This window comes from Lygodium microphyllum, chromosome 12 (assembly GCF_053477565.2).
Source record: "Lygodium microphyllum isolate KBCC chromosome 12, Lygodium_microphyllum_v1.1.10, whole genome shotgun sequence".
Lineage (NCBI taxonomy): Eukaryota > Viridiplantae > Streptophyta > Polypodiopsida > Schizaeales > Lygodiaceae > Lygodium > Lygodium microphyllum.
The window spans coordinates 70,523,919-70,536,895 of record NC_141146.1 but is presented as its reverse complement, the minus strand read 5'-3'; the positions used below and the strand labels follow the sequence as shown (position 1 = coordinate 70,536,895).

General features: G+C 40.2%; 1 protein-coding gene across 1 annotated transcript; it reads left to right on the top strand.

Moving 5' to 3' along the window:
• Window positions 1–2,317: 2,317 nt before the first annotated feature.
• LOC148027894 (uncharacterized) lies at window positions 2,318–12,494 on the top strand. Its single transcript, XM_087689889.1, has 9 exons — window positions 2,318–2,560; window positions 2,650–2,772; window positions 3,700–3,737; window positions 3,850–4,009; window positions 4,130–6,766; window positions 6,898–7,044; window positions 7,277–7,387; window positions 10,613–10,755; window positions 10,866–12,494. The coding sequence occupies exons 1-9, from the start codon at window positions 2,318–2,320 to the stop codon at window positions 11,113–11,115; spliced, it is 3,852 nt and encodes a 1,283-aa protein (XP_087546015.1). The 3' UTR covers window positions 11,116–12,494.
• The last annotated feature ends 483 nt before the right edge of the window (window positions 12,495–12,977 follow it).

The following is a 12,977-nucleotide window of genomic DNA, read 5'->3' as shown; positions in this document are numbered from 1 at the left end:
ATGGGATTGCATGCTGGTAGATGATAGGGCTTTACAAATGTCTTTTGCAAATCTAGATAACTTTTTGAGGACCAAGTGTGGCATTGATCCTACAAAGGCACAAAGACAGCTCGTAGAGCTTGGTCTTATCTTAGCCCATCCTTTTTGAATAGTCCACCTCTTGTAGTAGTCTCTCTATTTTGTAAAACATCTCATCAAACTTTGGAGTCTCTATGAATTAAGCATACAAAGATGACCCTAAACCAATCATAATTTTTTGTAAAATTCTATATGCCATGGAAGACACCTTGTACTTTGTGTTATAAGATTAATCTAGTTATGTGGTTACAACTTTTAAGAGCATTTATCTCGAGATTTCATGTCTTTACATGTCTTGAGAGAGAGAGAGAGAGAGAGAGAGAGAGAGAGAGAGAGAGAGAGAGAGAGAGAGAGAGAGAGAGAGAGAGCAGTGTACTATTATTGCTAACCATTATTGTTTGGATTTATCTTATTTTCTCTACAAAAGCCTTTGGCAAGCTTGGAATCATTATGTGAGTAGCACTTAGCATTGGCAATAGGTTCACATATCCATTTTAATATATAAAGTGTCATAAGAGATCAGAGGAATACTGCAACTATTAGATATGGATATATATAGATTTATGTAATGTGAAAGACATGTATAATTTAAATCTCTATTTGTGAGAGTAGGACATATTAGGATTTCTAAATAGGATTATTCATGTGGGGTGTGGTAAACAAAAGAGATGAGTGATGAAACAGATAGTGAAGATTTACCATTAGTTTTGGAGGCTAGAGAAGTAGCAACAAAGGATACCATAATCGTTTCTCTCAAAATGGGAGAAATTCTATTTGGATTTGATCAATTAGCTTCTTTTGTTAAGAAGCTTTACTTTCATTAATGGAAAGAGAAAATGCAAGAATGCCACGGTTATAGGGGTTGTAGATCTTCCCAATCTTTATCTCACAACAATAAAGATAATGATGATCCTCAGAATGGATGGGTTGCTTCTGGCTACGTTACAATGATAGATTGGGAAGAGGAAAGGGATGAGCTCAATTCTAGTAATGAAATAGCGGAGGTGCCTCCGGAAGCAACTTGGCTTCTATTCAACATCTATATGAAATTCCTATTTTATAACTAAAATACTCAAAGGAGAGACCCTTACTTTTTAGGGTAGGAGAAGTATTTGTAATTCTACCTGTGGTAGACACACACTAGAATAGAGTCTTTTTGGTAAGCACTTATGATAAAAGCAATGGGTAATGACATAGAGCATGGTTTTAAGCACTAATATTAATAACAATTGGCAATGGGATAGAGTATATTATTATTCCCATTGTGTATGATATGGCAGCCGGCTTGAAGTAGCGTGTTATGAGGCGCTGTCTCTTATTAGCCGGCGATGGGAGAATGAAGGTGCCGGCAGCTGCATGCACCACAAGCTCCCAAAGAGAACAAGAACAAACGATCATCATGGGGAGAAGAACCAGATGGAAAGAAAGAGAGAGAATAAGAGAAGCCTTTTTACATGCGATCCTGCTTGACCCTCTCCGACTCTCTCTCTCTCTCTCTCATATCTGCAAGAATGCTGCACCGGGCAGCGGATTATTGCGTCTCGGAAGACGAGAAAAGTCCTCATACCTCCTGAGCTTCCATGGATGTTTCCTACATGCGGCGGCCTGCACCTGCACCACGTCCATCCATCCAGCCATCGTTTCCTTTCAAGGATCTTCATCTCCACTGCTTCGCTTCCGTTTGCAGTTCCAGGCCAGCTTGGTGAGCTTGAACTGTGAGTTTTCTCGTTTCATTGCTCCAATTAAAGCATTTATGACATTAATGCAGTTAGAGATTTCAACATGTATGCATATTTGTATTGCAGGCTAGCTTGGCGAACTTGACCTGTGAGTTTTCTCGTTTCATTCTGCCAAAAGCATTGCATTCATGAGAATTTCGCAGTTAAAGATTTCATACTGTGTACATATTGCCAGACATTAATCTCCTGCGACAGAAATGAGAGAGAGAGAGAATCTGATTGTCTGGAATGTGATCCGTAAATCCTGCCATCATTTAATTAAGACTAGACCATTGCAATAGCGAGCTTGAACTGTGAATATTCTTTCTCGATTGTATGCAATGCATTGGATGTTACGTAGTTGAAAAATCTACCCTGTATATTGCATCGCTTGCGCATCTTCATCATCAACAGAACTGATAGGGAGAGAATTTGATTGCATGAGATTTAATCCCTAAGCCTCCCATCATAATAAATGTTACAATAGTGGCATATTCTTTGACTCTTAAGTTTCTTGATGGATGCTGGAATTAGCCAACCAAAACCTTCTTCCTCAATTGAAGGTGCCAAAGTCGGGGTGGGACAAACTAGTGGTCTCATTGACACCTGCTGATACTGGGAGAGTTTCTGCAAAAACCTCGGGCGCACGTGCCAAGAATGGCATTTGTCATTGGCCTCAGCCTGTATTTGTGTCGGCAAGCTTGACAGAAGATGCTTCAACTCAAACATACAATGAGATACTGTACAAGTTTCTAGTTCAAATGGTGCGCAGTGCTACAGTTCCCTATGTTTGTGAGTTCCTCGAAAAGATAAATGAGAAATAACACGCCAGGTCACTGAAAACACTTCACAGGGATCACTTCGTGTTGGTGTTCTGGGGGAAACGATCATCAATCTTGCAGAATACATCAACAGAGGCGCACCTAATACCATCTCTTTGCCTCTTGAAAACTGCAGTGCAGGAACTGTTCTTCACGTGAGTACCATATTGCTGTCATGGCTCAAGCATTCTTGAGCACTAGCTAGATGCTGATTGATGAGGCAGTCAAACGTTTGAATAAATTTCTTGAGCTCAAAATCCATTGTCAGTATCATGTTTTGACTTAAGTTGAATACTGAAGCAGCAACAGAAAAAAAAATTGCAGCTTACGGTGCAGTACACTAGGGAACAGACACGGCAATTCGTTGTACCATGTGGCCAAGTAGACCACATATGACACCTGATTAAGCTGGGTTTTTGAATGGCTCAAAAGCCACATCTTAGCGTGGCATTCGGGTAACCAAGAGCCTTGATCTATTAGATGAGTGCATGAAGTCAAGCTAATCACCCGTAATCGAGTGAAGCTTGCGGCAAGGTGATGTAACAAAGATAGGTTTCCTACATGTACGTGACGTGTCAAAAAGAAAAACTTTTTGAGATTTGCTGTGACCAGAATATGAACTTTTTCCCCCCCTTGGTGTCCTTCACCATCCTTTCTTTCTACATCACATATAGGGTATGTATGTGAGCTTATGAACTGCTATTTTTGAGCTGTCAGGCTGCCCTAGACAATGGAGGGAATCTTATTTCCTCTATGCATCACTTTCCTCTATGCGTGACGCAGTTCGAGTCGGTTGCTATTTAGCACGTGCAGAGATTTTAGCAAACAACATGCTTAGTTTGCAGTAATGTTTGCCGTTAGTGAATTCCCTTTTATCACATGCACATCTGTGTTGTTGACTAGATCTGAAATACAGGATTGTTGCTAGCATCCTGAAGCTTTGAATTATCTAATATGGTCACCTGTGCACTGTTTCATAGTAATAGATTAATTGAACAATATGTAGTTCATAGAATCTTTGCCTTCTTCCGTCTGATGATCTCTTTTTCCTACACAAAACCTCACAAACTACTCTGTGTCAGGTAAAAGTTGAATGTGTCCCAACAGCAACCAAACCAAGGTACGTCCTCTCTCTGAGTAATGTGTTTATTGCTTACGTGTCAGAGTCAAGCTGGTGTGAAGAATCAGGTGTGTAAATTTGAATCGTGTAAGACGTTATCGTTCCAATGCAGAGAATCTGAGAGACAAATTAGCACCAGCTTGGATCCAACATATGTAGAGTCTGTGGCTGAGTATGAGTGCAGTTCTGATCTTTCAGACAATCTAAGGGTCAGCAATGTAGAGTCAACAGCAGCAACCAATGTTTTATTTGGTTCTCAGGAGCAGATTAAGGTGACACATTCTGAGCATTTAAAAACTTGATTTATTTGCATCTCATAATTTGGGGAGTTACACAGACCAAGCAGCAATATTTTAATTAGCATCTGCTTTCTCGGCACTTGGTTGGTACAGAATCGACCTCTATCCATTCCGTTTCCAGGCCATTCAGCTTCACTCTGTTCCACATCACAAAGTGAAAGTTCGAGTATTAGCGAGAGTTCAAGTATTGATAATTTCACAGATGGAGGTGCCGACTTTCAACTGGTCTCTTCAGCAGCTAAGACGGCTAGTTGGTCCAGCTCTTCTGCAAGTGGGATGTCCACTGATGAGCGTAAAAGTAGCCAACCCATCTATAAAGCATATGAGAAGTATTCACAGGGGACAACCAGTGTATCGCAGAGTGCAAGCACCTGGCAAATGGAGCGTCAAAAGCGTGACCTGTGTTCTCGCACGGATGAATATGGGACCAGGGCTTTAACTCTATCTAAAAAACTCGAGATTGCTAAAACAAGGATCAAGGAGTTGCGAAAACAAAGTTTAATAAGTGACAATCAGACGCAGAACCTGAACATTGAAATAAAGACCATAAGGCAGCAACTTGCAACTGAACTGGAGGATGGGACTGAGCTGAGAACTAAGATACCTGAACTTGAACTAGAATGTGATAATTCGAGATTGAAGGCCAGTAAAACAAAGGCCTTTATAGACAGTTCCAACATCTCCAACCATGTGAACAACTATAGTAGATGGGATGAGGATGATGCCAAACAACAAAAGGAAGTGTTCCTGAAAGAAGCTGATATTGCTAGAGACGTCGATGTCAATCTTCATGTGGAACTTCAGCAGACGCATGAGTTGAATGCTTTACTTATTGCAAGTGTAGCCAAGCTAGAAGAGAGCCTTGTGCTCAGAGATAAAGAAATCAACATGCTTGTGGAGGTGAATGAGAATCTGCAAAACGAACTTCACAAACTCAGTGCAGAACTCATTTCCACCATGGCGGATCCCCAATCTGTTGTGTCCAACAGAGAGTTAGATTCTCCTGGAAATGAGCACTATACTGCTGAAACCAATAAATCTGATTCCATGAGGGCTGTTGAAACTGATGAGATGGATTGGCAAGATAAATCTGTGGCAGACAATGTGAAATTCGTGGAAATGCCACAACAAAAGGGACGCAATCAGTTGGAAAGCATGGTTTGGATGTCTCACGATGATGAGATAATTGGAAACTATGGGGCAAAATATATGGATACACTAAAAGAAACGAAGATTGTGTCGAGAAAGATAGTAGATAGTGCAGCGAAAATCAGGAAGCTCATAAAAAAGCTTGATGCCCTAGGAAAAGCATCCAGTTCTTCTGATATGTTTAAAGATGTGAAAGAGGAAATACAGGATTTTATAGGATACATTACACAAACACCAGGTGCGGTAGACAGTTCAATTGATGAGCCCAGGCTTCCTGGTGGTATATTTGAACTTCTTGACATATCGACCACAGCTATAGAAGAACTGGAAACAAGGATTGATCGGATTGGCAACTTTGGAGCAAACTCAGGATGTGTTCAAAGATTGCAGGCAGAGATTGCGAATCAGTGTTCTGAAAACCAAAAACTTATGCGTGAGCTGGCAGATCGAGTGGCTGGTGAAAAGAGATTACAAGTGAAGCTGAATGAATCTGAAAAAGAAAAGACATTGCTAAACGGGAAACTTCAAAAGCTGACTGAGGAAAGCTCAAAATGTTTTTTACACACAAAGGAGCTTGAATCTCAACTTCAAGCTCTTTCAAAGGAATTCAAGCTCCTGAATGACACTAAACAAGATTTCGAAGCATCCCTTATGAAGTTAGAGATAGAAAAAGCTGAAGTAGCAGAAAACTTCAATAAATCACTCAATGAGAACAGGATAGCCAGGGGAAAGCTTGAACAACTGGAGAGGCAACTGGCAGCAATGACGACCACACTTGATTCCCAATTGGTTGCAAAGAGATCACTAGAAAGGAGAGCCACTGACCTGGAACGTGAGAAAGAGGAGTTAGAAACTGAAGTTATGGCATTGGAAGACACTAATTCAAAACTATCAGAGAGGATATTAACCAGTTTAGATGCACAGCTGGAACGTCTAAGAGAAGAAAGAGAGTTCTATAAGCTAGAAATCGACACTTCCGAAAGCCAGAGCATACTATCAGCATTAGAACATGAGAGGAAGTTACTTGTGAAAGACCAAAACGTTTTCAATGGCCAATTATCCCGATTGGCAGCAGTTCATGAGGCGATGGATACTATTAAAGGTCACCTGGATCATGTCAAGTCTGATAGGGCTGTCACAGAATCATCTCTGAATGAAGCAACAGCTCAATGTGCGAACCTGGAGCTTGAGAAGATTGTCCTTTCTCAAAAGCTGAAAGCTTTGGAAAGAACATTAGATGAATTGAAGCAACATAACACTGCTCCAGAAGAAAAGATTATAGAGTGTGAACCACCAGCCATAGCCCAAATACCCAAGGAATTTGAGGAACCTGATCAAAACAGGAGGCAAATTGTTGCTAGAGAGGTTCAACAGAGACACGGTGAAGCAGAAAGAGTACCTCACTTCCTGGAAGAAAAGAATAGCAATGAGGCTGATGCATCAACCTGTCAAAGGCAGTTGAAGATGCTAGAAAAAGTGGGGGAGCACCTTATGGCTAAGGTTAACAAGATTGGTACATCATTTACGGTGAAAGATAAGAGGGTCATTACAACGCTGCTGGAGAGTTTGGAGAAACTAGAGGTTCTTTACTACACCATCTAGCAATTTGATTTATGCATCACTCAAAGACCTATTTTCTCTTTTTTTGCTCAGCAAGTTACTATCAACAGTTGCTATCATGTTTCTGATAAATTGTATGTTCATTGCATCAGGAAGAGATCAAAGCAAAAGATAAGGAAATAGAGGAGTTGAAAGAGAGAGAGCTGGATCTATCTAATAAAATCGAATACTTGAAAGTTTCCAACGAACAGCCAGTGGGTGGACTGAAAGACCCAATCACAGAGCAGCTGAAAGGCGAGGTAAATAATGAGCTATACCTCTGCAAAGCTAAAAGCCTGGTTATATCAATACTAGATAGCTTTACTTCTGCCAACAAGAAAAACAAATCATGTAGTAAGAATAATTAGCTGACTCAAGCTTATTGGGCATGGCCCAGTAGGGCAATATATGCTTGTGCTTCACCATGTTGGCTGGATCTGTTATGCTACATTTTCCAATAAATTGAGCCTTAATGCGACGCTTCTGAAACAGTTGATGCGCTTGCAAACTCAAAATTCTTTTCTTTCAAGAAAAGAGCAAGAACTTGTGTCAATGAAGGGTGTCATGGAATTGCTTCAGGAAGAGGTCCAGCAGTTGCAGGAGGTGAGTAACATTCCTAAGGTTTGAATTCTAAAAGTCAATTGGACTCGCTTATCTTATTAATTAGGATTTGTTTACTTAATATGCATCACAGCTTTCTCAAGGCACTTGTCATAAAAGGTTATGCTAGGTTGCAATGATGAAAGTTTCAACTGATCACCCTGAGCGCTCCCTTTTGTTGTTTCCCTCTTCTCTGCTCGTTAAGGAGGACTGGACTTTCTGGAAGCAACAAAGTTATTTTGTGAGTTGTATTGTTGCGCCCAGTGCATTTGCTCTGCCTCCTCTCCAGAGTTCATGTCCTTCTTCAGTCAGGAGTTTTCGTGAGCTGTTTGTTCTAAAAAAACTACTGAATCTCTCTTCTTATTTCGTACGTGTGCCTGCCAGTGTGTTTTCCTTCCCCAAAAAGAGAGGTCAGATAGGAAATATCACCGGTCCATTTGTCATTGAGCACACCTGCCAAGACTTCTTCACAGGTAAGACGATGTAAGAGAAGCGCTTCATTTAGCATGTACAAGCGATTCTGAGTGGCGCCTTCTCATCAAATTCTAGACTCGATGATCGGGTCTTTAAAAATGACCACCAGGATGTCCCTAGTTTGCATAAATCAGCTCTAACACTTTCTTTTACATGAGTATTTGTGTCGCTGTCCACCTTGCAACAGTGTGTCCAGACTAGAGTGTATTTGTGTCGCTGTCCTCCTCCTTGCAGCAGTGTGTCCCCTTAGTGCTGAGTGTTATTGCAAGTAAGTAATTGTCTTATGACCCTCTCCTCTTGTACCGGTAATGATTATCTGCGATTTATATTTCACTTCCTCAAAAGAATGCTGAGTTAGGAATGTTACCCGATCTCATGGGCTGTATCCTGCTGAGGCTCGTCCATAATTGTGGCAGTATGGTGTAATCATTTGTTCCTAAATTACTGTTGACAATGCAACATTGTATACGGATAAAAAGCCTAGATTCTCATGGCGCTTCGCACATGTGTTCTTTTGGCACTTCGTCCCGGTGTTCTCTCGGTGCTTTGCACTAACGCTCAAAGCACCAAATTGTCAATAAAATATTTAGGACACTCTGTGTCCTACTGCACATTTCATTTACTTGTACACCACCACCTCCACACATACACACACTCACCCACCCAATGCAAGTGTACTAATACTATACATCTATATGTGTGTATTATATAATTCCCTTGCACTAAATAGAGCAGGAGATAAAAAGCTCCCATTTACACAAGTTTGATTGAATCCCCTCCTTCACAATCATGTAGTGCTCTCCACTCTCTCATGCAACCTTCACAATCATGTAGTACTCTCCACTCTCTCATGCAACCTCGATTTCTACTCACAAACATCATTTCTTCTAAATCAAATTTAACAATGCACATGATGCTCATTCCTACGAATGTTTTCATGTATGATCAAACCAAACGGCCCTTCCTAACTAAAGCTCCTTGATGACCAATGTAATTGGTGGAATTAGAGCTTTTGCCTATATCATATAGGGGTGGGGAAGTGCATCAAATCCATCCCTTCACCTTACTTGTACATCCCCAATACAAATGACGTGTTGTTACCAAACTCTACAATCTAAGTACAATTTTGCTACTTGCATGTACTTCTCGCATGTGTCATTCGAATCCAACCTATATACCCAAGTTCACACTTGTCTAAAATGTGGGCTATGCATTTAGTATTGTGTCATATCCAAAAGACTTGAGAAAACCTCTGCCACCACCTAGCCTTGAGATCCACAATTACTATCCTCAGTAGCAATCAATTTTAAACGGTGTGACACCAAAATGCATTGTGTGTTGTGTTAGAGAGAAAGAGTTATAGAGAGCCCCCCATGCATAGTGTTCATGTGTGTGTGTGTATGTGTGTGTTACAATAATATTGTATATGCATATTTATAAAATAATATGCTCAAATATATGTATATTATATGTTATATATATATATATATATATATATTAATCATATTATGTATATAATATATGTATAAAATATCATATTAATATATATTATTATATTAACAAAAAAAACATAATATTCCTATATATATATATCTATATGTGGTATACTTGGGTAGCAACCGAGGAGAGAGAGAGAGAGAGAGAGAGAGAGAGAGAGAGAGAAGGCCCTCCTCAAGTGTGCCATGTGGCACCCCTAAGGAAGCTTTTGGGGGGGGGGGGGGGGGGGCATATGATATTAATATATAGTATTTAAGTATACTATCGTATTTTGTATGTGTCTGTGTTAAAATAATATTGTATATGTATAGTTATACAGTATAGTGTTTGTACATACCTATATTGTAGATTATATAGACATTTTAATCAAATGTATACAATATATTTATATAATATCAATATATATATATCATACATGTATATCATATAATGTTAAGAAATAAATAAAATTACATGTTTTCAAATGTGTCTATACACACACACATGACATATTTACGATAATGCATGTGTGTGTATCTATCACTATATATATATATGTGTGTGTGTGTGTGTGTATACTCGGGCAGGGGACTAGCTCTCCCCAAAAGTGCCACCTGGCACCCCTATGGGAACCTTTTGTTTTTTTTTGGGGGGGGTTTTGGGAAATTGGGGGGGCTAGAATTGTGACTCATACCCCCCGCAAAAAAAAAGAAAAAAGAAGCATCTCTTAATAATAGTATATAAGAGAAGAAGACATAAGAGATTTGGAGGTGGAGTGAATGATTGGATCTTTGGAAGGGGGCACACAGGATGTCCCAAAATTGTTCTAGACCAGTGTTATCCATCTGGAGTATGTGTTGATAATTTCTGCACCCGTCAAGGTTAGAGTTGCTACAGTCCGTGTGTTCCACACATAGTATGAGCACGTCAAAAACTTCAGAAGTCCAGACTTTAGACAAAGTTCAAACTGCTGCAAGGCTCGAGATAAGCCCCTCGAGACTGTCGAGATTAGCCCCTCGAGACTGTCGAGATTAAATAGGGAAAATTTTCCAGTCTTCATGCAATATACAAATGGAAGAAAGTAGTATCTTAGCTGTACATCTGTCTCTTGCTCGGTGTCTCCCGCACTCTCGATGCGACTGATTTCTCTTTGCGTGGATCCTCGTCTGATGGATGCTTGCAACAAGATAATGTGTACAACATGTGAATTAAGAGAGATGCTTTCAAATATAACCCTCCTGTGCTCAAAAAGACAAAGTTGAGTTACTCTGTTTTCAGGAGAATGAGTACCTTGAAACTCAACTGACAAGATTTATAGAGACAGCGAAGAACCCATTTCTGCTTGAAAAAATTCTCACTTTGGAGAGGCAATTGGCAGAAGCACTGGAATCTAGCAACATGTACAAGTCACAACTCAGAAGGTTGTTTCAGTGAACCTGTTGTTTTACTGTTACAGAAACAGAATGTTTGCTCTTCTTTGCTTAGGTTCTGCTGTCAAAATAATACTATGGTTTGACCTTCCTTTGTTCAGGATTAAAGAAAAGCAGGATAATATCAACGTGCCAGTCCCTGATGATTTTCATGACTTGGATCGAGTCATCAACGACCTGCTTCACTACAAGAAGAAGGCTATGCAGCTTGAGGATGAATTGCATGGTATGCAGGAGAGATACAGTGTAATAAGCCTCCGGTTTGCTCAAGCAGAGGCTGAAAAAGGAGAGCTCATCATGGCACTGAAGAACTTGAGAAATGACAGCAAACGTAACAGCATCGACGGATAACAGGGTCCCATGAAAAGAAAGTAGACAACAAACATGCTTTAAAAGTTTCTTCCTTCTATTAAATGTAAGAGGAAAATTTCTTCTTCATGGCAAGGCAGGAGCAGTAAGTAAACCTTTTAGGCTGTTCGCTAACAGACCTGCTGGTGGGTACACACTAGACTTGCTTCTAACCACAAACATAGTATTATACACACTATGTAAAATGATGCGGATGTCATAATGTTGATGTGATGCTGATGGAGACAATATTGACATAGCTACGGTGGAACCCTATATGAAAGTATGAGTGGTCCAAACACATAAACCCTCACATCGAGGGATCAAACAACCGCTTGGGTTGTTTCTGTAGACATAAGAACACCTACTTGGACTGGAAGAAAGCTTCCAAACCTTTGCTGAAGCTGCAGTATGAATTTTGCCTTTCATGGAGACCTTATCATCATCTCATTATTTAAGATCAAACTCATGGAAGTGGGTCATTGGACCAAGTTTTCTGCTTACCTAGAGGACAAACGCATGAAGGTGCTACTATATGGAGCCTGGATATATTCATGACCAAGGGTGAAAAAGGTTGTAAGCTTAGAAAAGGTGTTGAAGGTTCACCAGTATGACTGGCCACTCAAGTATCTCATTCACATATCAAGGGGGAATCGCATTTTGACTAAGGTACCAAAATGCAGCAAAGATGTGGCAAGAGTTCACTCCCACCCGTATCATGTATCCAAGGCCACCCGTTAGGAGCAGTCTTTAAGCCAGTGCTCAATAAGGTGTTCATATCAAAAGTACGTAAGCTAGAGCAGTGCAGTGCAGTGTAGTGTAGCAGATGGGTGAGTTGGCTCTGGCATCTTAACGACGTCCATGGTTGATGATATATAGTGCTGCCAATAAGTGATCCACATCCAGTGGTGCGTAACCAGACACAGTGCAGAACCAGGGGATGGGTTCAGTAGGCTACCCATGAACACCTTGACAATGTCCATGGTTGATGGATGATTCTAGTTGTACTGGCATGAGATGAAGCACTGTTGGATTAACATAATCTCCACACTTTCCTGAGGTTTTCTCAAGTGAATGATGAGCAGTCTACTCTATGGCTGAACAGATTTGTCACACAACCTATGGTTCGGACAAAGTTTTCTCAGGCTTCGTGTAATTAACTGACTATTTGATTAACAAGTTATTTGCAGTTGTGTTCTATATCGATTCTGTGTTAAAGACCCAATGGTGTATTACGCCCAGAAAGCTTGGGTCTAACTTGGCACCAGAATATGCTCACCGGCTACCTCTAGGCACGTGAGAATGATGCCGTGATCCAAACCTAAGGCTAATAGTTACAAGGCCGGCGTTTGTAATAAAGATAGTAATCCACAGAATCAATTCAAAACAAGTGGCTCTCTGCTATTCAATCAAATGTATGTGGACAAAGTCCTCCCAAACTAGTCCATCCCTTGGCCTCTAACAAGCACGTAGTCCAAGCATAATGTGCAAACCATGTCTACAAGCTTCTAGTTCCAATATCGACAACCAAGTGCATAAAACTTAAGATAGATGCAACAAACAACACATGCAGTCTACAAAGTCATGAGAGGACAGAAGTTGGACCATAAAGAAAACTCTGTTCTAATTTACAATACCATAATTCCTATTCAAAACCATAGATTAAAATATCTACTCTCATTTATTTTGATGAATAATATGCATTCAATAAGTTAAAACATGAAAGAGAGAGAGCATCGCAAAGCTCGTTTCGTAAGAATAGGGTATAAGGGCTGAAAAGCTAGGGGCCCTCAAAAGAGTGCCATTTCTAGCCTCCAGTCAGGGCTCACTAATTAAACTACTGGAACTTTAGAAGAAAAAAACCA

Excerpts from the sequence above, each read along its gene's own strand:
- LOC148027894 (XM_087689889.1), top strand. The coding sequence starts at position 2,318 with ATGCTGGAATTAGCCAACCAAAACCTTCTTCCTCAATTGAAGGTGCCA. Across the intron at positions 2,561-2,649 it reads ACAAGTTTCTAGTTCAAATG|GGATCACTTCGTGTTGGTGT; the intron begins GTGCGCAGTGCT and ends AACACTTCACAG. Across the intron at positions 7,045-7,276 it reads CAGAGCAGCTGAAAGGCGAG|TTGATGCGCTTGCAAACTCA; the intron begins GTAAATAATGAG and ends CTTCTGAAACAG.